The sequence below is a fragment of the Poecilia reticulata genome, linkage group LG5, assembly GCF_000633615.1.
Source record: "Poecilia reticulata strain Guanapo linkage group LG5, Guppy_female_1.0+MT, whole genome shotgun sequence".
Taxonomy (NCBI): Eukaryota; Metazoa; Chordata; class Actinopteri; order Cyprinodontiformes; family Poeciliidae; genus Poecilia; species Poecilia reticulata.
In genome coordinates this window covers 2280800-2303108 of record NC_024335.1, presented here as the reverse complement: position 1 = coordinate 2303108, position 22309 = coordinate 2280800, and the positions used below count along the sequence as shown (strand labels likewise).

Here is a 22309-nt window from a genome sequence, read left to right as displayed (position 1 = left end):
TCTATCTATCTATCTATCTATCTATCTATCTATCTATCTATCTATCTATCTATCTATCTATCTATCTATCTATCTATCTATCTATCTATCTAGAGGAAAAAACTAAAGAAGAACATAATCTGTGGCGTTTGTAAGAAAATCCTAAATGCAGGAACGACCTCAGACGGAACCACAGAAACAAGAGTTTTTAACCTGTTACTGTTTTACATGCAGCTTAATGGAGGTAAAAGTCATAATTTCTATCATTCAAGCAGTTTGAGATTTTTAATTTGTGCGAAAATAGGAAAAATTGTGGATTCATGGAGTTAATGGAGTCATATACTGGTTCATTAAAGCTTTAACAGAATTCAGTGGTTTAATAAAGAAACTGTTCAGATTCAGGATAAAAATGAGTTAAAATGCAGTAAAGAAAAACTTTAAGACGTTTAGAAAAAAAAAAAAAAGAAAATTATAAAATTAATTCAGATCAAGACTTTTGAACAGAACAATAGAAAACTTACCTGAATTTATACATTAAAGTTGTTTTATCATCGTTGGTTCTAAGTAATTTATCATAAGTAAATGGATGTCAGCTCCTTGTGGGATCTGTTTTTAGGGGGCTGTCCCTTTAACAGCGCCCCCTGGTGGTCGGATATCTCTGGCTCGGTTGACTTCCTGTTTTATTTTGTTGGTCTTGTTTTGTTTCCTGTCTGTCACACCTGCTCATGATGACGTCGCTGGTTTTGTTTTCTGCTCAGTTCTGCAGTTTTGCTTCTGGATGTTTTATATTAAGACTTTCTGTTTTTCCAGTGAATCAATTTAATCTGCATTTTATGAGATATTGTCCTACTTCTGTTTTTGTTTAGTTCTGTCTTTACGCCATTGAACATGTTGGACAAAATGCATATATTTCTGAGTGCAGTTTTCTATTTTGATTTTTTTTTTTTCTTTGTTCTGGGAATCTAAAATGTGACTTTTTTTTCTATCGGTACTTCCCTCAGGTTAACAATCTTACTCCAAAGCTTCCTAAAGGATATCTTACATTCTTAAGGAATTATGTGCAACATTAAGTTAATTTGCAGACATTTAAACCAGCAGAATCAGGGATTAGCCGTTTGTTTCAGACTGCAGCCAGATTAAGCGAATCCAGGGATCAGTGGATCGATTCCCGCTCTGATCCGACTGTTTCTCCGCCTGCTGTCTGTCGCTTCAGATCCCGTCCACGGACCCCAGAACGTCAACGTGGTGGACGTCCGCGCCCGCCAGCTGACCATCCAGTGGGAAACGTTTGGATACGCCGTGACGCGATGCCACAGCTACAATCTGACGGTAAGCGGCGCCACAAACCTGACACTCAACTATTCTCCACCAAAACAGTATTTTGTGCCAAAGAAAAGATTTTCTACCAATTTGGTTCAAGCATATTTCAAAATTAATTCAGTCGTTCTGAAGTTTTTAGTTGATATTAAACAAATGGAAAAGAAAAACACTTTATCTTCCCTCAGTGGCGAAACAAAGAGCAACATACTGTACATTCATGACACATTTACATAATACTGTGTGGTTATTAAAAATGGCGTACTCTGACTTAAAGAAACTAATTAGTGATGGATATAAAGTCTAGCAGCTGCTGGGAGGATGAATCTCTGATCTGTTTCTCCAAATATTTCCCGTTTGAACAGCCAGACTGTCCTATAATGTTTTAAACAGGATTGATCAAAAGTTTCTTTTTCGACTTTCTGCAGATTTTTCAAAGTTTTTCTTTGAAACCTGATTGGTTAATCTGCATGCATCTCAACTGAGCTGTCATTTTTTTACTCTTTCCCACATTTTGCTTGATGAGCAAAAATGAGAAATTTGAGAAATCATTAGATCAATCGAGCATTACATATGCTACAAACGTATAACAAATGCAAATATTAATAGATTATTTCCATATTCAAGCTTTCATTTCTAATGTAATGTAAAATATGTCATATCTAAGACACATTTTTCTTCATTTTGCAGCTTACTTTGTGAATAAAACAGTTCGAAAGAGAAAATACCAACAAGTTGTTTCCTAAATGGCTGTTAGCTGAAATTTTGGCATTTTTTTAGATTTTCTTTGTCTCCTTTTGTCCACAGCTTATTTATTAACCAAGTTTAAGCACAAACTGGAGACTAAACCTTCATGGTAGTATAAAGGGACATAAAATGACTTAAAAAAAGCTGCACATCTGGAGAAAACTGCTTAAGAAAGTCTGACTGCTAATGAATTTATCTTAACTCATCACACTCATCATCATGCTATCTATTCTGTGCCTCTCTGGTTGTGTTTATGTCTTCTCAGACAAGTGATGAAAGTACTTTTTTTTCTGTTATTGCTGTATCAACCGTCTAGACCCCTCAGATCTTCTGGTTCTGGTTCTGCTCTGCATCCCCAGAACCAGAACCAGATGAGGAGAAGCAGCATTCAGCTTCTATGCACCACAGATTTGGAACAAACTTCCAGAAAACTGTAAAACAGCTGAAACACTGGGTGCTTTTAAATCTCAACTTAAAACCACCTGGTTAGAGTTGCTTATGGCTAAATTAGGGTTAGAGTGCGGGTTTTGATGTCTTCCATGTTTTTATGTCTTTAATGTTTTTAATTTCTTCTTCTTTCTTTTCGACGTTTTAATGATGTAATGTTTTTTTGTTTTTTTTTGTTTTTATTTTTAATTTGTTTTTTTTATTTTTATTTTAAATCTCTCTCTTTCTCACTGATTATTTCTGTTTTTTTATTTTAATTATGTAAAGCACTTTGAAATGCCTTGCTGCTGAAATGTGCTATACAAATAAAATTTGATTGATTGATTGATTATTTAAATATTTATACTTTTCTAGACAGTCCTAGAGTCATTTGACGTTTAATTTATACTTTCTCTGATCTTGCTTATTCCAGCCAGAATCGTTTCAGTCAGCCTGAAGCGAGCTGAACATTGTGTTTATGTTTTTTTGCAGGTTCAGTACCAGTACGTGTTCAATCAGCAAGAGTTTGCAGCCGAGGAGCTGATCCAGACGTCGTCTCATTACACGCTGAGGGGACTGAGGCCCTTCGTCACGGTCAGGCTGCGCCTCGTTCTGGCCAACCCCGAGGGCAGCAAGGAGAGCGAGGAGATCGTCAAACAGACGGAGGAGGACGGTGGGCAACAATAAATGCTTTTGACACGTCTAGCATCAAACTTCGTAATACTCTATTGATCCAAAATATAAGCAGGTTAGCAGAATCTCGAGGCATTTCAGCAGCTCGGTATGCGATCAGGCTCTCCCTGGAGAAACCCTCCGGCTCCCCAAAAAATGAGTCATTATAAACACCTCGCAACAGCCGTCGGCGGTTAGTTGAAAATAAACAGCTGAACCAGCCGCCTACCTGCTCCGAACGCAGACTGCTCCAACAGGAGGGACAGGATGAGAGATGTCGCTGTCTAACCCACACTGGGTGACTGACAGGCGGGTTCAGGAGCTGCTCAGCTGCAGACATGAAAGCAAAAAGTGTCTCTCTGTTGTACGGAGACGGTGGAAGAAAACGGAGAATGTTTCCAGCAGTTTAGGCTTTTAACGCGACTCTGAACAACCTGCGTTTTATTTTAAGGAATGTAGAGCGCAGACAGACGCGGCAAGGGAGCTTGTTTACGAGTTTACCAAATATTAATGCGGGTCATCTGTGAATATTGATATCGCCTGAATGTTAAAGTATTTACACCTCTTGAACTTTTCACATATTGTCAAGTTTTAAATATGTTTGGCACTTAAAGTGATGTAGGTAGAAAAAAAGCTGTAAATCTTTGTCAAAAAAATTTGAAATTTCTCAGGTTGAAAAGTAAAAAATTTGATAGAAAAAAAATTCTGAAATTTTGGAGTTCCATCTAAAAAAAAATTCTAGATTTTTGATATTGTAATTTCTGAGTTTTAAGTTAAAAAGCTTAAAAAACACACTAAAACGTGTTTTAGATTAAGCTCAGAAGTTTTACAGAAAAAAAAAAAAACTTTGCACATTTTCAACTTTTCAAGCTCAGAAATTTATTTATAGAAACCTGAGATTAATCTTAAAATTTCAGAATTTTTTTCTAGAAAACCTTCAACTTTTCAAACTCAGAAATTTCATTTTTGTCTAGAAAATTTCTGAGATTAATCTAAAATGTTTAAATTCTTCTTAGCAATTTAAAAAAGAAGCTACTTGTGACTTTTTGTGCCATTTTGTGGTGCAAATATCTGACTTTATGTTGTCAGAGAATACTGTAGTTTAACATTGTAAATATCTGCCTGTTAATTTACACTTTTTACACATTTTCAACTTTTTCACAATGTGGAACATCTAAGTTTTTTCTTTATCATTAGTGAAATTAATGTAGAAATTTTGTGGTATTTTATCTTCTTAAACTACAGCGGCCCGAATACTCAGCCGTAGCTACGAGCCCAGACGCTGCCGTCTTCGTTTTAGCAGTCCAGACGCTGCCGTCTTCGTTTTAGCTGCTGGTTCTCACACGTTCTCCTCTCTCTGAAGATCTCTGGAGCTACTAAAGCAGCACAAGTTTCACACTGATGCCTGCAACCTTCAAAAATTGCACTAATCAACATTTCTGTTTATTCTGCTGCGCCCCTCGGCAGGACAACTTACTAGCATAAATTATTAGCGCCCTGAGTGTATGTGTTGTCCAGCAGTTCAGAAAATATCAGAACAGACTTTTTAAGCCTCCTGCTTTCTGTCCACAGGGCCTCATGTTGCACTGAACTGAATGCAAGCGCCTCCACAACCTCTAATAATTCATTTATGTCTTACATTTCTCCCAGCACCCTGCCTGTGATAAACTGGAATAGCTTAGCGTCTGATTCGCAGGGCTGCCTGTTCTTTCGCTCGTCTCGTAGCTAATATGTTTTGAATTTAGCTTCTGGGGAACATCAGCTCTCAGCCTGAACGTTGAACCTTCACCAGCTGAGCACGCACAAACCGCATGTTCCCTAAAAGTAAAGCAAACACATCTGCGTAGTGGAAATGGCTTGAAGGGGTTAAAAAAATGGTAATTGTTTTGTTCTTAATTGCTTTTTGTTTAACCGCCGTTAATCTCCTGGCTGTAGCTCAGTAATTAGGGAACAGAAGAGCAATTGTTCACACGGAGGCTAATTATTGTTTGTACGGTAATGGCTCCTGCAAATGAATCGGCTTCCATCTCTCTCACACACAGACATAAATATATATATACATATAAATATATAGGATTTTTTTCTATTACTCTGCAGTCTTGCTGATTACACAGAAATTATCTTTAACCCGTGTTTAGAGTCTAAATGAAGGATTTGCAATTAAGAAATGAAATTAGTTTTTTTTTTTTTTTTTCATTGTCATTAGATTATAATAGTAACGTCGCCTTTCAGGTTTTAATTAAGACTTAATATTTTTTCTCATCATCTAGATTCACAAGTTTACATACACTGGTTTCAATAGACATTTAATTGTTTTTTAAGATGGAAATTATTTAAAAATAAAACGTTGTTTGAATGAAAACTTTGAATTTATTGCCACATTGACTGATATATCCACTGCCACTAACATTTGCCTAAATATTTCTAGAGAATGTCACTTCAAACTACGGAAGAGGATTAGGGCCATAAAACAACAGTGAAATTTGACTTTTGATCTCAGAAAATTTAAGTCAGAATTCTGAAGAAAAAAAAATCTGAATTGTTTTTTATTTGACTTTAACTTTCTGAGATAAAAAGTCAGAATTCAGAGATTAAGGTCAGAAATTGTAGTTCTTAAGCCTTAATCCTCTTCCGTATCAACCACCTACTTTTTAAGCAATAAAAGTTTTTCATGAATTTTCCTGGACTTATTTCAGTCCTGAAGCTAGAGGGACCATCTTTTCCTCTGATCCCAACAAGATCAGCCATATTTTTAAGCGTTTTCTGTCCTTTTTAGGGGATGTTAGGCAGTTTAAGTCGTCTTCCACAGACGATGTTTGGCTGCTGCTCAGCTGCGGATGAGGCAGGAATCAATATGGTTGTAAGAGAAGCATCTAAACTTATTGGGCTGGATCTGACCAGCAGTAAAGACCAATAAAACATCCGCCTTCTTTACACTGATCTGAAGGTAATCAAACATCCTTCCCGCCCTGCTAACACCCTTTTCATCTGTTTACGACCCGGTTAGATGTTGGAGAGTTTAGTGTCCAGAACCGCCCAGATCTCCAGCCGCTCCAGCTGATCTCTACATCCCTCATTAGCTGCTCTGCTCCCAAAGTTACATCCTCCTTAAAATTTTACTTTTATTCATATTCTTCCATATACGTTTTTATTCTCTTTTCCTCTCCTGCTGTCTTGTCTGCTTTGCATTGATTGCATTGGATCGATGCACCAAATCAAGTTCTAGGCGTCTTTTTGTGTTGGCAATAAAGGATTTGTGTAATATACCAGTACCACTGACCGTTAAAATTCTCCCAGCATGACACTGCTACCTCCGTGCTTCACAGTTGAAAAACTGTCTTATTTTTCAAAGCTTCATATTTTTGTCATTGTGACCAAACAGCTGTGGCTTTCTAGTCTTACTGAGACGTTCTGGTCCATCCATCCATTTTCTTGCACCCTTGTCCCTCAGTGGGGTCGGGAGGGTTGCTGGTGCCTCTCCAGCTAACGTTCCCAGTGAGAGGCGGGGTCACCCTGGACAGGTCACCAGTCTGTCGTAGGGCAACACAGACACACAGGACACACAACCATGCACACACACACACACACACACACACACACACACACACACACACACACACACACACACACACACACACACACACACACACACACACACACACACACACACACACACACACACACTCACACCTAGGGGCAATTTGGAGAGGCCAATTAACCTGACAGTCATGTTTTTGGACTGTGGGAGGAAACCGGAGTACCTGGAGAAAACCCACCATGCACAGGGAGAACATGGAGACTCCATGCAGAAAGACCGGGGCCGGGAATCGAACCCAGAACCTTCTTGCTGCAAGGCAACAGCTCTACCAACTGCGCCACTGTGCAGCCCGTTCTGGTCCAGTAATGCTTAAATGCTTCAAAAATACATTAAGAGTAATGTAACTGATCTGGGACGTACCATTTTTTTGTACCTACTTTATTTATCATGTAGGAGAACACCGGAGCTGTGTGAGTATTTGTTGGTAAAGAAGAAGTATTTTTAGATGTTAAAGGCTTAGGTTGTTTATCTGTAGATATCCAATATCATCCCCAAATACCTCAAAAAGCAGATATTAAATACACGGATCTCAGATCCGGTCTTTATGCCCTCATTTATCACTACTACAGTGCAGAAAGATGATCTTCTGACACAAAGACTGACATTTTATAATCCTTTTATCATAGAAGGTCAAGATGAGACAAGTAGAACTTAAACTATTTGGTTAGAAATGTTTTTGTCATAAATTTCTGCCGTTAAGTTTGGTCGAAGCCAAATATGTATGGAAAAAGAATAAAAATCTTAATTCATAAAAGCATGGGAAAACTAAAATATGTTCTGTAATCCCTTGATTATAGTGTGAAATGTAATCCAGCAGCACTGCTGCTTATAAAAATGTGTTTATTCATTATTTTTCTCAGGATTAACCTCTGATTATTGTGGCATCTTGAGCCACATGAATTACAAATACTACTGGATTTATATGGAAAACAAAAATGTAAAAACATGACAATACTAAAAAAACAGAACTTATTATAATATAATCAGCATAAAAAGACTTGCACATGTTTTTTTTAAAACATCTGCATAAATGAAGCTAATGCTAAAGTTAGCTCTTCTGCTAAATACCATGTTGGTCTGATATTAGCTCTTTATGATTAGCACAGCTAACGTTTTAGCTTGCGATGCCCATCACTGCTGGAGTGTTTTAAACATTGTTCCTTGTAAGTATGAGTTAAGAAGGAATAAACCCTGAAATGGGATTTGGACAAAGGAGGAAACAGATTCATTACATGCCAGTAATGACAGTTTGAGTTCAGCTCAGGACACGAGGAAGGATTTAGAGAGAAATAAGGGAAACAAAGGAGAGAATCGCACGTAGAAAACAGAGCTGCGCGCATAATGAGGCAGACCATTCAATGTGTGGCACGATGGAAGTTAATCAAGTTATGATTAATGTGCTACAGCTGCTGTTATCTTTTCAATGAAGACTGTTTTTCTCCGTCTCTGCCTCCGAGGAGCAGGAACACACACGTTCACACAGAAACAGAGGAAGAGAGACAAACAGCAGATAAGACCAGAGCCGTTCAGACTCGCAGGTGTCAAGGGCGGCACACCAACACCACATATCCTCAGACATTAAGGCAGACATTGTTTCAGAGAAGATAAGACGTCAGACACACACTCCAATGATAAGGTGGTGAATGAAATAGCAGTTTGTAATTGCATTTCTTTGTTAGGGTAATTTGATGCACTCCACAGGCTGGGCCCTTAATCAACACCTTGGAATTACTTATCAAAATCAGCCGACAGTCTCCTAAAATGTTTGTGTATTCATGAGCGCATCATGAGCCTCATCTGACTCACAGCTCACTCTGTGTTTTTGTGATTTTCTTTTTATGATGTCCAACCAAATGTGGACGTCTGAGCATCATGGAAGTCAGGGAAGTTTTTTAATGTCACAAAGAACATTGAGCTTCTCTTGTTCTGCTCTGACCGCCGTGTGTTTTCCGTCTTGGGTTCCTTATCAGGTTGATTAAGCAGATGCTGGGTAGAAATCTGAACTATGTCATCTACCTTCCCTCTCAAATGTCACACAAAATTGTTTCTGTGCCAAAAACAGGTGTTCTGTTTTCCAAGAGGCTCAATTCTTACCCAGCCAAAACAGCTGCCGACGTGAACACAGATGATCGAATAACCAGAGAACATCATTTTCTGTTGTACTCTAAAACTTTTTCTCGTCATTCCCCTGAAAATGTGTTTTCAACTTCCTATGAATCAGCTTAGAAACATGCAAGGTCATCTCTCTGTCCTCGTGAAACCCTCGTCTCTGTTTTGATGAGAACTCAGTGTGTAAAGGTTGATGGAACAGAACTGATGTCGTCCAAATCCAAACACCAAGACTCGCGTTCGAAGCTGCTGGACTTTTCCGTCTGCTTTGTTGTTCTCTGAAACATTTTTCTGACTTTTTTTCTCACAATTTATGATTCAAAACAGGATTCAGAGGAGATTTTACTGCAACTCTGGATGATCCTTCTGATAATCTTAAAACATGTGAAACCTTGTTTAAAATGGCATAACTCTTAATTCAGCTCATCAGAGTATAATTCAGAAATATATTTATCCTTATTATTTCATGTTTTCCCAAGAAAGATAAAAATGTGTTGCTTTATTTGCTACTTTTTATTGATGTTTGATTATTTTTAGCAACTAAACTATGTGCTTGGAAAGCAGCGTGCATGAAAATAGGCTTTGCTTTCCAAACATTACCACACAATAGACTCATCTAGCTGAACTGAAAATGTTTTTGTTGTTGCTTAAATATTGTAAAGTAGAAATTCAGACACGATGAATCCTGGATTTAAATTCCTACAGATTATAATCAGCCTTCTGACCTTCTAACGTGAAAACCTGCAGAATTAATCCCCACTTTGCAGTTTAATGATTAACATAAGAAATGCTCAAAAATGAGACACAACCTTTTTGTTTTTTCACTTCGACCTGAGTAGCACCTTAAGCAGAACAAACAAAACACGTCTTTGGAGTTTTTCTCCCTCCTGGCAGCATTTTATACATTTCACACCCGTCGGTGTGTTTCTGTCTCAGTTTATGGTGCAGTTTTGGTTGTGCATGTTTAACATGCTGTTACTTCTCCCAGACAAGGTGTCTGACGATCCCCTCCCCGTCTGTACACCTTGGTAGAGTGTGAAATATGTTGTTTTCCTGAAAAGACACACACAAATACACTCCCTGCTCTGTTACCAGGTAGAGTTTGCTGTTTGCTAAGCTGAGCCTGTGTTACAGCCGTTAACCTGCTGCCCTTAAATTGTTTTGCACACGTAACGATGTAAAGTCACTGAGCTGGATGTTAAGAAAGGAAAAAAAGCTTTGAGTGATTGAAATAAAAGCACAAAGGTGAAAATTTCTATCTGATTAGTAATTTGAATGAATCTGTAATTGACACATTTTTTTTCTGAAGCAAATGGAAGATTGTTTCCCAGTAGTGAGTCAAAAATCCGCCTGCAGTTTGTGGAAATCAGCGTTCCGGCTGTCTTTTTGTCTCAGCAGTCGTTCCATTACTCTGTCTGCAGGATTATTCCCTGCATGCCTTCATTACAGCCTGTCTGTCTTCCTTTAGCTTAGGAGGCGCCTTCTTTAATTTCTACAAATAGCCGGGATCGTACTAAACGCATCCCGACGTGAGCCACTTTTCATCAAAACCCCCATTAAGAGCTCGGCAGACGTTCTCAACTTTCCTCTTAGATTTAATCAGAACGTTACAAATGTCACAAAAATGGTTTTCATTCTGAAGACTTTGATAACAACAGCATCACTTAAATGCAGAAACTAACCCAAAAACCTCGAGTGTTAGTAATGTAATACGAAGGAAATGTTTTCTTACACTTTTCTAATTTGCTGATTGAAACTGAAGCTTTGCTTTGTAGGAAAAAGCAGCGATTAAAAATGTATTTTCATTAAATGCAGTTCTTCTAAAAAGGTTGTTAGATTTAATTGGAGGAACTAAATTGCAAAAAACTGAAATTAAATTTTAGACACTTTTGAGAATGTATCTCAAATCTTCTTTTTCAGTGTTGAATAACTAATTTCACATTTTTCTCTAACTCTCAAAACTTATTTTTGTTTTCTAAATTTGTGTGAAATACATGAATGTCATGCCCATTATTATTGAAAGACTAACTTTAACTGTGTAAAAATTTAATCTTTATAAACTAGACTGATGCTTTAAGAGCATCATAGCCTCAAAAGTTTCTTCAGTCTCCCATAGACCAGTCACGATTGGGTGAATTTGGAGGTGTGTGCACACTTTTCTTAGCTGGAAGCCTCGTGAATAAAACTCTCATATTCAAGGTACTGGTGTGTTTCATATTTACTGGGATGAAGAGTGTCGATTGTTTGTTGCAGCATATCGTTGAAATGCAGAACGAAAAAATTATTTCCTTTAATGCTCAACGTAATTTGGAAGCCGCAGCAATTAAATCAAATCTCACAGACAACATAAAGACTGTTAGTCTTCTTTCAGTTTTTTTTTTCTGTTTTGTTGTTATAATGTGGTGTTGGGTCAAAATGAAAGCTGAACTTTAATACATTTTTACATTTTAGATGTCTTAAGACTTTAACCTACTTTAATAAAGTTACAGGAGATTCAAAGATTTTACAAACATGCAGAAAAAAATCTAAAAAGAATACTTTCAATAAACCAACTTATGACATCAAAGCATTTCAAAAGAATGAAAAACTGATGGAAATAAATGTGAGATTTGTCCAGGAGAGTAAAATGTAAAAAAAAATGTTGTCACAGTTGTTGTGGAATAAAGAGAAGCAAAAATAATCTGCAGAGGATTGAGACAACGAATCACCAATCTGAAACCGGAGCTGGAAACAGGAGAAACCAGTTCAAAACTTTCAAAGAGGTTTTATCAAACAGAATCGATCGGTTAACTGTTGTGAATTGAAGATACTAGAATTCCTCAAAGTCTGACAGAGTGTTATGAGGGACAACATTTACACACAACAAGTTCACAGTTACAACGGCAAGATGCCATGGCTGCAGCAGGGAGTGTGAAAATGTATGAAATATGGTGAAATACAAAATGAATGAAAACAAAAAATCATTTATTTTTCAGTACCCGGGTCGGTGCCGATGGAGTCGCTGCAGAATACTCCATATGAAGAGAAGATCTTCATGCAGTGGAAAGCTCCCAATGAGACCAACGGGGTCATCACTCTGTACGAGGTAAGCAGTTCAGGTCGTTGGTTTGGATTATTTCTGGGAGATTTTAAACTGGAGTCTTGGATTATGAGATGTTAGTCTGCCCAGTTCTGTCCATTTTGAGCGTCTTGTCACTTTAAATCTAAAAAAAAAAGGTGCTGCTGGCCACACACCCCCAACTCAATGTTTACACTCGCACGTAAAAATGGCTGCAAAAAGATGCACAATAATACAACTGTACATCTTTGAAAAGCAGTAGTAGAGCCTCCTGCACAATCAACAAAAATGCAGCAAGTGGTTTCTGGACGATGAGTCAATAACAACAACACTTCTCCAGCAGCCATTGTACAGCATATTCAGCGGGAAAACCAGTTGACCAAACGTGCTGGAGCTCAGCTTGGGTTGCTAGGTAACGGGCTGGGGTTCGCTGAGGTTGCTAGGCGAGGAGCAGTGCCTGTAATTTTCCAGACACCAAAAAACATAAACTGAACAACCTATTGCCAAAAAACGGCTGGGTGTCCTTTTTGTTGTTTTTTTTTATAAGTGGTTTGTCTGTTTTTGGAAGAAGTAGAACGAAAACATGCAAACTATAAATTTTGCTTAACACGTCACTTTTAAGGCCAAAATTCACCACAGCGTTAATTTTTGTGCCAATTCCATATCTGCATGTGATTTACAAAGCAGACGGCTGTAATGATGTGCTGCTGCGCTCATTCTGATTTGAGGGGTTTGTAATGTTATCGCGTCGCAGTTCTGCCAGTGGAGGGAGGTGGAAGACGCTTTGAAAGCTCATCCCAAACCACAGACTGATGTGTCAGACATATTCTCTTCACGTGAACATGTGAAACCTCCCTGTCAGCTGGGACTTCCAGGGTCCGGAGAAACCGGAGCTGCGCTGTGAAAGCGACGTTGTTGTCAGTTCATGATTCATCAAATGTAAAATTAATTCATGAATAGATGAGAAGAAATTAGAGGGTAAGTTTAACGTTTTAAACGTTGAGAGATTCCGAACCTGAAAGAAAGAGTTTGAGTTTATGAGTGTGTGAGGACGACTCTGGTGAATTCCTAGGAATGTGGCTGTAGGGTGTTTATTCAGGTTGAACTTGAGTTTAACCCTCTACCTAATGAATTATTGACCGGCTCTCCTCTGTCTGCTTGTGATATCACTGCATCAAGAACCTGCCTCTTAGAGGAGCAGCTGCTGTGTGTGTGGTCAGAGGTGCTTCGCTTTAGCTGCCCTCCAAGCTGCCAGACTTCCTCTGATATTTTAAAGTAGTCATGATCAATACTTCTCTGGGCTTTCTGAAGTTTTTCTTTCAGCTGTTTGATGCCTTTTTACTAATTTTCTTGAAATATCAGGTATAAAATATCTGGATGGAATCAGTTGAATCTGATATTTATTAGATTTAGAACTGTATGTGCATATACACACACATTACTGTCATTAACATTGTATTATATACATTTTGATTTCATTTTTATGCAGCAGTGAAAACCTCCAGCCTCTTTTTTCAGAGTTCATCAGGAGTTTCCTGGCGTAGTTGCAGCTGAATATTCAACGACGCTTTTCAAACGGATATAGTTGAGTTCATTTACGTTGGTTTAGTTCTGGGCACTGACATCCATAAAACATCCACAGAGCCGACCTCAGCCTGTTTAACACAAAAACAGTTTTGATGTTTACTGTCCAAGTATCAAACATGACCTGAACCTTCCCCCTCACAAGAAAAGGATTATGGAATAAGATGTTCTTTGGCATGAAATGGAAACATCATTGTACGTTTTAAATCAACATAGACTGACTGCTGGTCGCAGAGATCAGTCAGAGTTTGAGTTATTTTAATACACAGACATCAAAGTATGATTGGAGGCGACAAATTGAGTCTATTAAACATGACGACTGTAAAGCATGGTGGTGGCAGCATCATGCTGCATTTGATCATGCGGTGTACAGATAAAGGATGCCAGATTCATAGACGTAAAGTGGAAACGGTAACACTTTATTTGAAGGGGTGTGCATAAGACTGACATGATACTGTGATAAACATGACGTAACTCCTGTTATAAACATGAAGGAGTCTTTATGAATGTTTATAACAGTTGTCATAAAGTGTCATTAGGTAAATAATGACACTTTTAATGCAAAGTTGCTCTAAAAGTTGCATTAAAAGTCTATTAAAAATGCCAACTTTGGACTTTTAATGCAACTTTTAGAGCAACTTTGCATTAAAAGTGTCATTATTTACCGAATGACACTTTATGACAACTGTCATAAACATTCATAAAGACTCCTTCATGTTTATGACAGTGTCATGTCAGACTTATGCGCACCCCTTCAAATAAAGTGTTACCGTGGAAACTTTGACATACCTGGTTGTTCCAAGAGGAAAATGATCTAAAGCACTTTAAAACGGACGAACAACAACATGAGGCGTTTCTCGTTTCAGGACTAAACTTTGAGATATTTCCACTTTTCTGTCTCATAAAGAGATTTATGTCCGGTGGTGGAGGGAGATAAACCGTTTTCCAGCGGTGATCAGTGACACTTATAGGTGTGTAGAGTTGACAAAAATTGTAAATGGACTGAACTCATTTAGCACTTTATCCGATCATTTTGACCACTCAAAGCGCTTTACACTAGAGTCACATTCACCCATTCGCACTCACAAACGCTCACACATTCATACACCGATACGCAGCTTGGTAGGCAACTTGGGGTTAAGTGCCTTGCCCAAGGGCACATCGACACATGGCAGGAGGGAGCTGGAATCGAACCTACAACCTTCCGATCGCAAGACAAGACTACTCTACCCACACAGCCACAGTGTACTCTGTAGTAGGACGACTTCACTGTATTTTAAATGGCCTCCTGTAGTAAGACTACTGTAGTACTACATGTTTTCAAAGTTAGCAAAAACGCAACGTTAAAAATTAGCTTTGCTATTAGCTAGTGCGCTAGCCTACCTGTGTTGGAAGAAACCTTTCATAACATCCATCCATTTTCTTGCACCCTTTTTCCCTCAGTGGGGTCGGGAGGGTTGCTGGTGCCCATCTCCAGCCAACGTTGCGGGCGAGGGACGAGGGACGGGATACACCCTGGCCAGTCTGTCGCAGGGCAACACACAGGACACACAACCATGCACACACACACTCACACCTAGGGGCAATTTGGAGAGGCCAATTAACCTGACAGTCATGTTTTTGGACTGTGGGAGGAAACCGGAGTACCCGGAGAAAACCCACCATGCACAGGGAGAACATGCAAACTCCATGCAGAAAGACCCCAGGCCGGGAATCGAACCCAGAACCTTCTTGCTGCAAGGCAACAGCTCTACCAAATGCACCACTGTGCGGCCGTACCTTTCATAACATATGATTTGATATTTTAAAATAATCACATAATAATCAGACTAACTAACTAAATGACTAAATAAAACATGCAAATAACATAATTATAAAATACTAAATTCAGGCTGAAAATACATTCTTAAAAAATGCAACCGATACTTAGAGTGGATATTGCAAGTTAGTGAAATACTTGTAGTGATGATATCTACTGTTTATTGTGTCTTATTGATCTCCAAATGGCTCAGCAGATAGAAATGAACATCCAAACCAAGAAGGTCCAGGAACAAGATGTCTCAATACACTTTTTATTACTAAAGTAAAGGTAAAAAGTACAATGTAGTAAAACTACCCCTGAAATATGTTTTGATTCCACGATGTCACTCCACGTGTAGCTGCAGTTCAGTTTTCTCTGCATCTTTTCTGCTTCCCACTGAGCTCAGATCTGCTGTGAAGGTCGTGGCCTGATGAAGTCAACTAAGCAACCTTGTTCGTAGAAATCTTATTGAAGTACATAAATGCATCTTTCTGAGCAAGTTTCCAAACGGAAAACGGAGAGAACAGTCATCTTCGGTGTAGAAATGAGACACCTGTGCTGAACGCAGCGTCTTTTCCTCGCTCATCCTTCCAGGACGTATTTTTTCCTTTATCCTGCGAGCATCAGTCTGCCTCTCGTCTCATTCTGTGCAGCACAAAGACGCTCCATATCATCTCTGAGGCCTCCATTAAACCTCGACTGAGAGCTGAAAAAATCCTCTAAACCTCCTGGGACCATCATCAATTTTGTCTTGTTTTCTGTTGATTTCATTAATATCAATCTAAGCTCCCTCCACGGCGAACAGAGGCGGCACATCTCTGCATCATCTGTTAAACATATCAGAGGCTGAACACAATGCTCCGCTATTAGAGATAATTACTATAATTGCAGCTATTGACAGGATTAAAGGCATCATCTGCAACATCTGAAGGGGCTCTTGTTGTGTCCCATCCTGCTCTGTTGTCTTATATTTTCTTTCTTTTCTTTTTTTTCAACCCGCTCAGTGTCCCTCGCTTTTCAGGCTGGAAACCTGATGAATTACACCTAGGACAAAAAGGAGGGGGGGGGAGGTTAAAGGAAAGAGATGAGGTGGGTTGGATAGATTTGTGGAGGTGGAGAGTGGTAAGGAGAGATAAGGGGGGAGGGGGAGTATCAGGACAGAACGGGGAGATAAAGCAGGAGGCGAGCAACTGGAAATGTGTCCAAAAGAAGCATGGTGCCGCGTGATTGGAGGAATAAATCAGTGTGCAAATATGATCACTTCATCTCCTGGATCTGTTACTATAATTGCGGCTAATTACAGGATTAAAGGACACATCTGGGGCAGATCTGAAGGGCCGGCCTCCTCCAGTCCAGACTCCCTCTGCTCCTCTGTCCAGCTCAAAACGGGCTTCATGTCTGGGGAGCAGATAATGGAAGGACAGCCTTTGAGGCCTGGGGAGTGGAAAAACATGATTAATTCTCAGAACTCAATAATATAAACATTTAATAAGTTTTGAAAAGGCAAGATTTGTTAGACGGATGAAGTAGAAACTAGTTCTGTTGATCGATTAATAAAAATGACCAGATTAATCACTGGTGTAGTGATTAATCGCGATTAATCACTATGCCTAAGATTGAAATAGAAACATGCAGTTGTGCAAGAACCTCCTGCCACACTCTAATTAAAATACGAGCAATTACTAGATTTATTTATTTATTATTTTGTAGCAGACAGCAGGTGCTGTAGCCTCCCAGTGCTCAACAGCAGCTAAAGCACTTTGTTGCCTTGTTGCTGAAAATGTGCTATATAAATAAAATTACCTTTACCTTTAAGGGAAACTTACTCCACTACACCTGCATGCACGTTGTAGCAAAGTCATTCAGGCCACAACTGACAGATAACATCTATTTTAATTTCCAGTTCTTGGGTGCGCCGCCCCTTTCTGATGTCGCCCTGGGCAACTGCCCATATACCCTCTGTTAGAAACTGCCTCTGTAAGCACGTTTTCAAATAACGTTTAAGAAAATGTTTTGTTGTCTCAAACCAGACATGTCCTACGATCATCAGTTTTCCAGGTTTTTGTATTCAGGAAGGTTTAAAGGAAGCCATTTTGTTTTTAAACGTTAATTTAGAAACGTCCCTCTGCATTTATTTCATGTGAAAGTTGTGCGATGAGATGAACGCTGCTTGTCCTCATCCAGCTGAGTGACCAGCGTAATTCATGCAGGTGATGTGCACATTCAGGCTCAAAATGTACCTGAATGTGCACATTTTGAGCCTGTGCAAAATGTGCACCATTTTGAGCCTGAACGCTCAAAAATGGAGCAAATGGCGTTCAGGCGTTTTCTGAACGCAAGAAAACGCTTTCTTGTGTTCAGAAACGCTTTCAAACTTTACAAACAAACTTTGTAAAGTTTGTTGTAAACTTTGTAAACTTTCTTGCGTTTACAAGAAAGTTGCGTTTACAACTTTCTTGTAAACGCAAGAAAGTTGTAAACTTTGTAACTTTTGTTGTCTGCTGTTGTGTAAAATTTCACCTTTCGCTGTCGTTCATGTGTGTCTAACCCGTCATTATGTAACATTAGCGCATTAAAATGTTCATATTAATGGCATGCTCTTAACGCGTTAACGTTGGCAGGCCCCAGTAAAAGCCGCTGGTTAAACTGGGTCTTTGCAGTCCTCCCCTGCCCTCTCTGACCTTTCAGATAATACTCAGATAGCTCCAGTTTCTGAAGCGAGAGCGCAGAAGCACTCAGAAGCACACTTGGCTCAGATCATGACCCTGTCAATCCCTTCTCTGATTGCAGCATCAAACCACTGAAGCATCCCAGGTTCCCCCTGCTAACGCTTACCTCCCTGCTGCTGTCTGCAGAGTTATTTCTGAACCCCTGCTTGCATAACAGACGCTGCTGCTGCTGCTGCTGACATTGATTAGGAAAAAAACGCAGTGAAGCGCATCATTAGATCATGGCTCTGCTGATTTGTTTTGACCAGTGGAAGATTATTTTTTTCCTGTTTTTGTTTTGTTTTCATCTTAATTTAGAAGGCACCACTTGCTAGCTTAGAGACTCTGGTGTTTCTTCTGAGAAGCCAGGTCATAAAAAATGTTTACATATTATTGGAGGTAAATCTTTAGTGGGTACTTTTCCTAATTATGTTACCTATGCAAAGCATTTAAAGCCCCTTGATGTGATTTGACAAGTTGTTTTCTATTATTCTCTGTTTTTCAGTTAGCGCTCCCACAGCACTGGAGAAACTCAAGGCAACTACACAAACAGCTTAATTAATAAAACGTGTCAGGAAAGTTCTCCTTGAACTTAAAAAAGGGCTTGAAACAAAAGAGATGCATTGTTCTGACTCAAAGCAGAGAGATGACTGAACTTGAATGGGTCACAAAGTTTTCATGCACAGTTTGGGTTTCATGATTTTTCTTAAAACTTCAACGTTCAACAAGTAACATGATAATTTCAACTTTTGATCCTGTGAAATACACAGAGGCACATTAATTTAAATACTTATTCCTTTATAGTTTCATTTCCATTTGTACGTTTTGTACATTGAAGAGTTGGGATTGTTTTCTGCGTTCCCTCTGTGTCTCCACCACTGTGATAAGACTATTTGAACCTCAGAAACAAAGATAACGTCATTGTGTTTAGGATTGTGCCGCTCGCCTGGAGTAGCTCTGCTGCATTAGTTCTGCTTGGTTGTTTTTATAGACTGCTCAGGTTTAGACATCGCATTTCCTCTGGTTTTGGATCCTCACTTTTAGACAGTTATGATACGTAAAGCGGAAAACAAAGCGTTGTTTTTACAACCGGGAGCAGCTGATTAGCATCTGAAAACCTGAACTACGACCCCAAAACCCAGAGGAACTGAAAATCAGAGACTTTTTCAGATTTGTTGCATGACTTTCTGCCACAATTATCACCACAATGCCTCAGAAGATTTGGATGATATAAACCAAGATATTTAATTTCCCTTTGAGATAAAGTATTTAAATTAATTGAATATTTACGTAGATATAAATGAATATGTGGCCACTAGAAGTTCATTCCTTTCTTTGATGCCTTTGGTTTTTGATGCCACCATGTTTTTTTCTCTATTCCCATCTGCTTGTCTGATTAAACCAGCGATCCTTTGGGGAGGAACCCATAAGAACCAGTGACTCAGCATTTCCTGAGTTTCTGGAACTTCAATTTCTCTATATTATTCCATAATCAGGTTTCAAGTTCTGCATGTTTGCAGCCTCAAAAACGATGCAGGCACCATATATTCCTTGCTTTCTGGTGGAAGATTTTAAATATCCAGATACAGAAAATGAAAAATCTGTTGCTTTCTCTCTCTAAGCAGCAAGCAGGGAAACTTTAACCACATCTAAGCCATTCAGAAATGTTGACAACAATAAATGAGTGAGTGGATTGAAATCTTGAATCACTTTTAGCTGGCCTAAATTAAGTCTAAAGACATGGCTGGAAGAGAAAAATGGGAGCATTTAGCTGACAAACCTTTAAACCGTTTAATCCACCACAGTAAAGCAACAGGCAACTAGTCCGGTGAGTTGCTGCTGCTGCCTGATCCGGTGTGTGAATAACTTTGCTCTCACATTCCTCTCTCCTCAAGCAGTCTTTAATCAATCACAGAGATCAATACCGGCGGCCAGCCTGACATTTATTTCTGTTTCTGTTCCAAACTGTTGATTTCTGTAGCAGCTGCAGACGTTTAGTGAAGTCAGTCTCCCTCCTTATCGCTCTTTCCTGGGAATGAAAAAGATTGCTTTTTATCAGGAGAGCAGGATTCGTGAGATGATCTCGGTACCGAGTTTTAAAGCAGCAGCGGGTCGACATGCAGAACGGGGAATAAAACAGTGAGTTAAAGACGTCAAAGCAAGTGATCGTCACAGGGACTGTCTGATCATTTAAATATGTATCTTTCAGAGTAGTTTATTTGTGATAAACTTTTTACTTTGGAAGTTTTTTTTGACATTTTGAAGTGAATTTTGACATATTTAATAAAAAAATCCAGCACTATGATCATACTTGAGTACTATTTCACCCAAAATATTTTACGTAATTAAAACATTTCCTAAAGATGACTTTTAAACTCTGATCGAATATTACTATTTTGATTTAGTATTTATAACTTCCTGACCAACCGCATCATTAAGCGAAACGTTATCCGACTCGGATTACTGTACATGATTTAATGTAAGATTGTCTTTTTTATTAAATTTATAGACCTCGTCTTACTTTACCAAGCTTATTCCTTACTGTAAATGGACATTTATTCTAAAAAACAGGAACTTTACAAGAAAAAAAGTTTTTTTTTAGAAACTGTAAATTTTCACTACAAACTGGAATCTTCATGTAAATTATTTTTTGTTTAGATTTGGAAGTTGTTTAAATGCCTGATCCTGTCAGAAACCTTTAAAGACAACACATCACTTCTTACTGACGAGAACAAAGATTAATGACGACAAAAATATGAGCTTGACTTTTACAGACAGAGCCAGTAAACACATCTAATGAATAAACAGACTGCAGAAATACAAATATACTGCTCAACAAAGCATAATTATTATAATAAATGCCTTTTAATGGACAGCTTAGCAGTTCATATTAGAGGTTTTATTTTATTAGTCTGGTGTAAAACTGAGATCTTCTAATTTAAAAGTTACAAACTGTTTTCTTCCTACTTTTCCAAAGACACATGGGCCTTTTTTAAAAAATTTTTATTGCATTTTCTTCTTCATGGATCAATTTAATTGGTTACATAAACTTATTAAGACAGTGTCGTTTTACAACACCAAATAAAATAACAAATATGGGATAAACATCCAAAAATTCAGCACAGGATAAGCTTGTATGAGGCACGTCTCATCACATTGGAGCCTTTTAGTGACGGGACCTCCTGCCCACATTGAACACCCAAGAGGACCACAAAGCTCTAATTTTGTCCTTCGTCGCTGTCTGTACTTTCTTTCTGTGTGTTGTGTTTCATTTTAGTCAATGAACTATATTTAGAGTTGCTGTTTTGGTCCTTGACCTTTTTTACTCCGTTACACACGGTGTCTTCTTGCATGAGAAGGAGGCAGGATCCCTTACATTTGTTTGTACGCAGCATTAAAATACAGACCTACTTTTAGTCTTTTTGTACAAAACATGCTCTTTCCAGTCTGCCATGAAAGAAGTTTATACTCTGTTTGTGGCCCTGAGTGTCTCAGTGTAAGGCTGCATTCACATCAGCTCTGCTTTAATCAAACTCTAGGTGGTTTTTCCAGAAAGTCCGGTGTGTTTGGTAAAGTGTGAATGTGCAATCGAACTCTGATTCACACTAAACAAATAACCCCTGATCCACCTAAAAACCTCGGTCTCTTTTCTATTGACGTGATGCTCCAAAAGCAGGAAGTGAACTGCAGCGCAGGGCATTCTGGGTTGTTATTTTTAGGTGTAGCGCTAGTGGAAGAAATGGCTCATGGTCAAAAGAGGAATCCTAGAACCATTAAAATCTCCCGCCACTCCATGTTTGTTCACATTTTGTGAAGTTCAGTGTCGTCTTTTCGTGTCGTTTTCTCCAGTAGCTCCTGGTGCGGCGCCCCCACAGGTGAAAGGGGAGAAAACGGGTCGGGAACAGGAAGCAATGCAGTGTGAAAACATTTTACATTATGTTTAAATTCTTCTTTCCTCTTGTGGAGGAAGACAGAATTTAAGAGTCAACTGTTTCTGTTTAAAAAGTAGGGAAACTCCAAAACTTCCAGGATTTCTTCTAATTAGGACTGGACAGTAAAACAATAAGAATATAAATCGTGATAAACATGTGATCAGGATCAATAGATCTGATGGAATATTCAATATGTAGAATACTTTCTGAGCTCTGATGCAGAACCCAAAGCATTCTGGGAGATGTAGGCAGCTGCTCAACCTCACACTGTGCTAAGTAAGGTCAGTCAACCAACTGTCTCACTCTTTGGTTACTTAGCAACTGTCTCACTCTTTGGTTACCTAGCAACTCTCTCACTCTTTGGTTACCTAGCAACTC

At 38.8% G+C, this 22309-nt stretch overlaps 1 protein-coding gene across 14 annotated transcripts in view; it reads left to right on the top strand.

Annotated features, from left to right (window-relative positions):
- Positions 1-22309, top strand: part of ptprt (protein tyrosine phosphatase receptor type T) — a 316254-nt gene that overhangs the window by 144444 nt on the left and 149501 nt on the right. For all 14 annotated transcript variants that reach the window (XM_017304835.1, XM_017304834.1, XM_008408309.2 and 11 more), the window contains exons 9-11: positions 1193-1308; positions 2962-3142; positions 11824-11933. In XM_017304835.1, coding sequence (XP_017160324.1) covers positions 1193-1308; positions 2962-3142; positions 11824-11933 — 407 coding nt within the window. The remainder of the gene's footprint in view (positions 1-1192; positions 1309-2961; positions 3143-11823; positions 11934-22309) is intronic.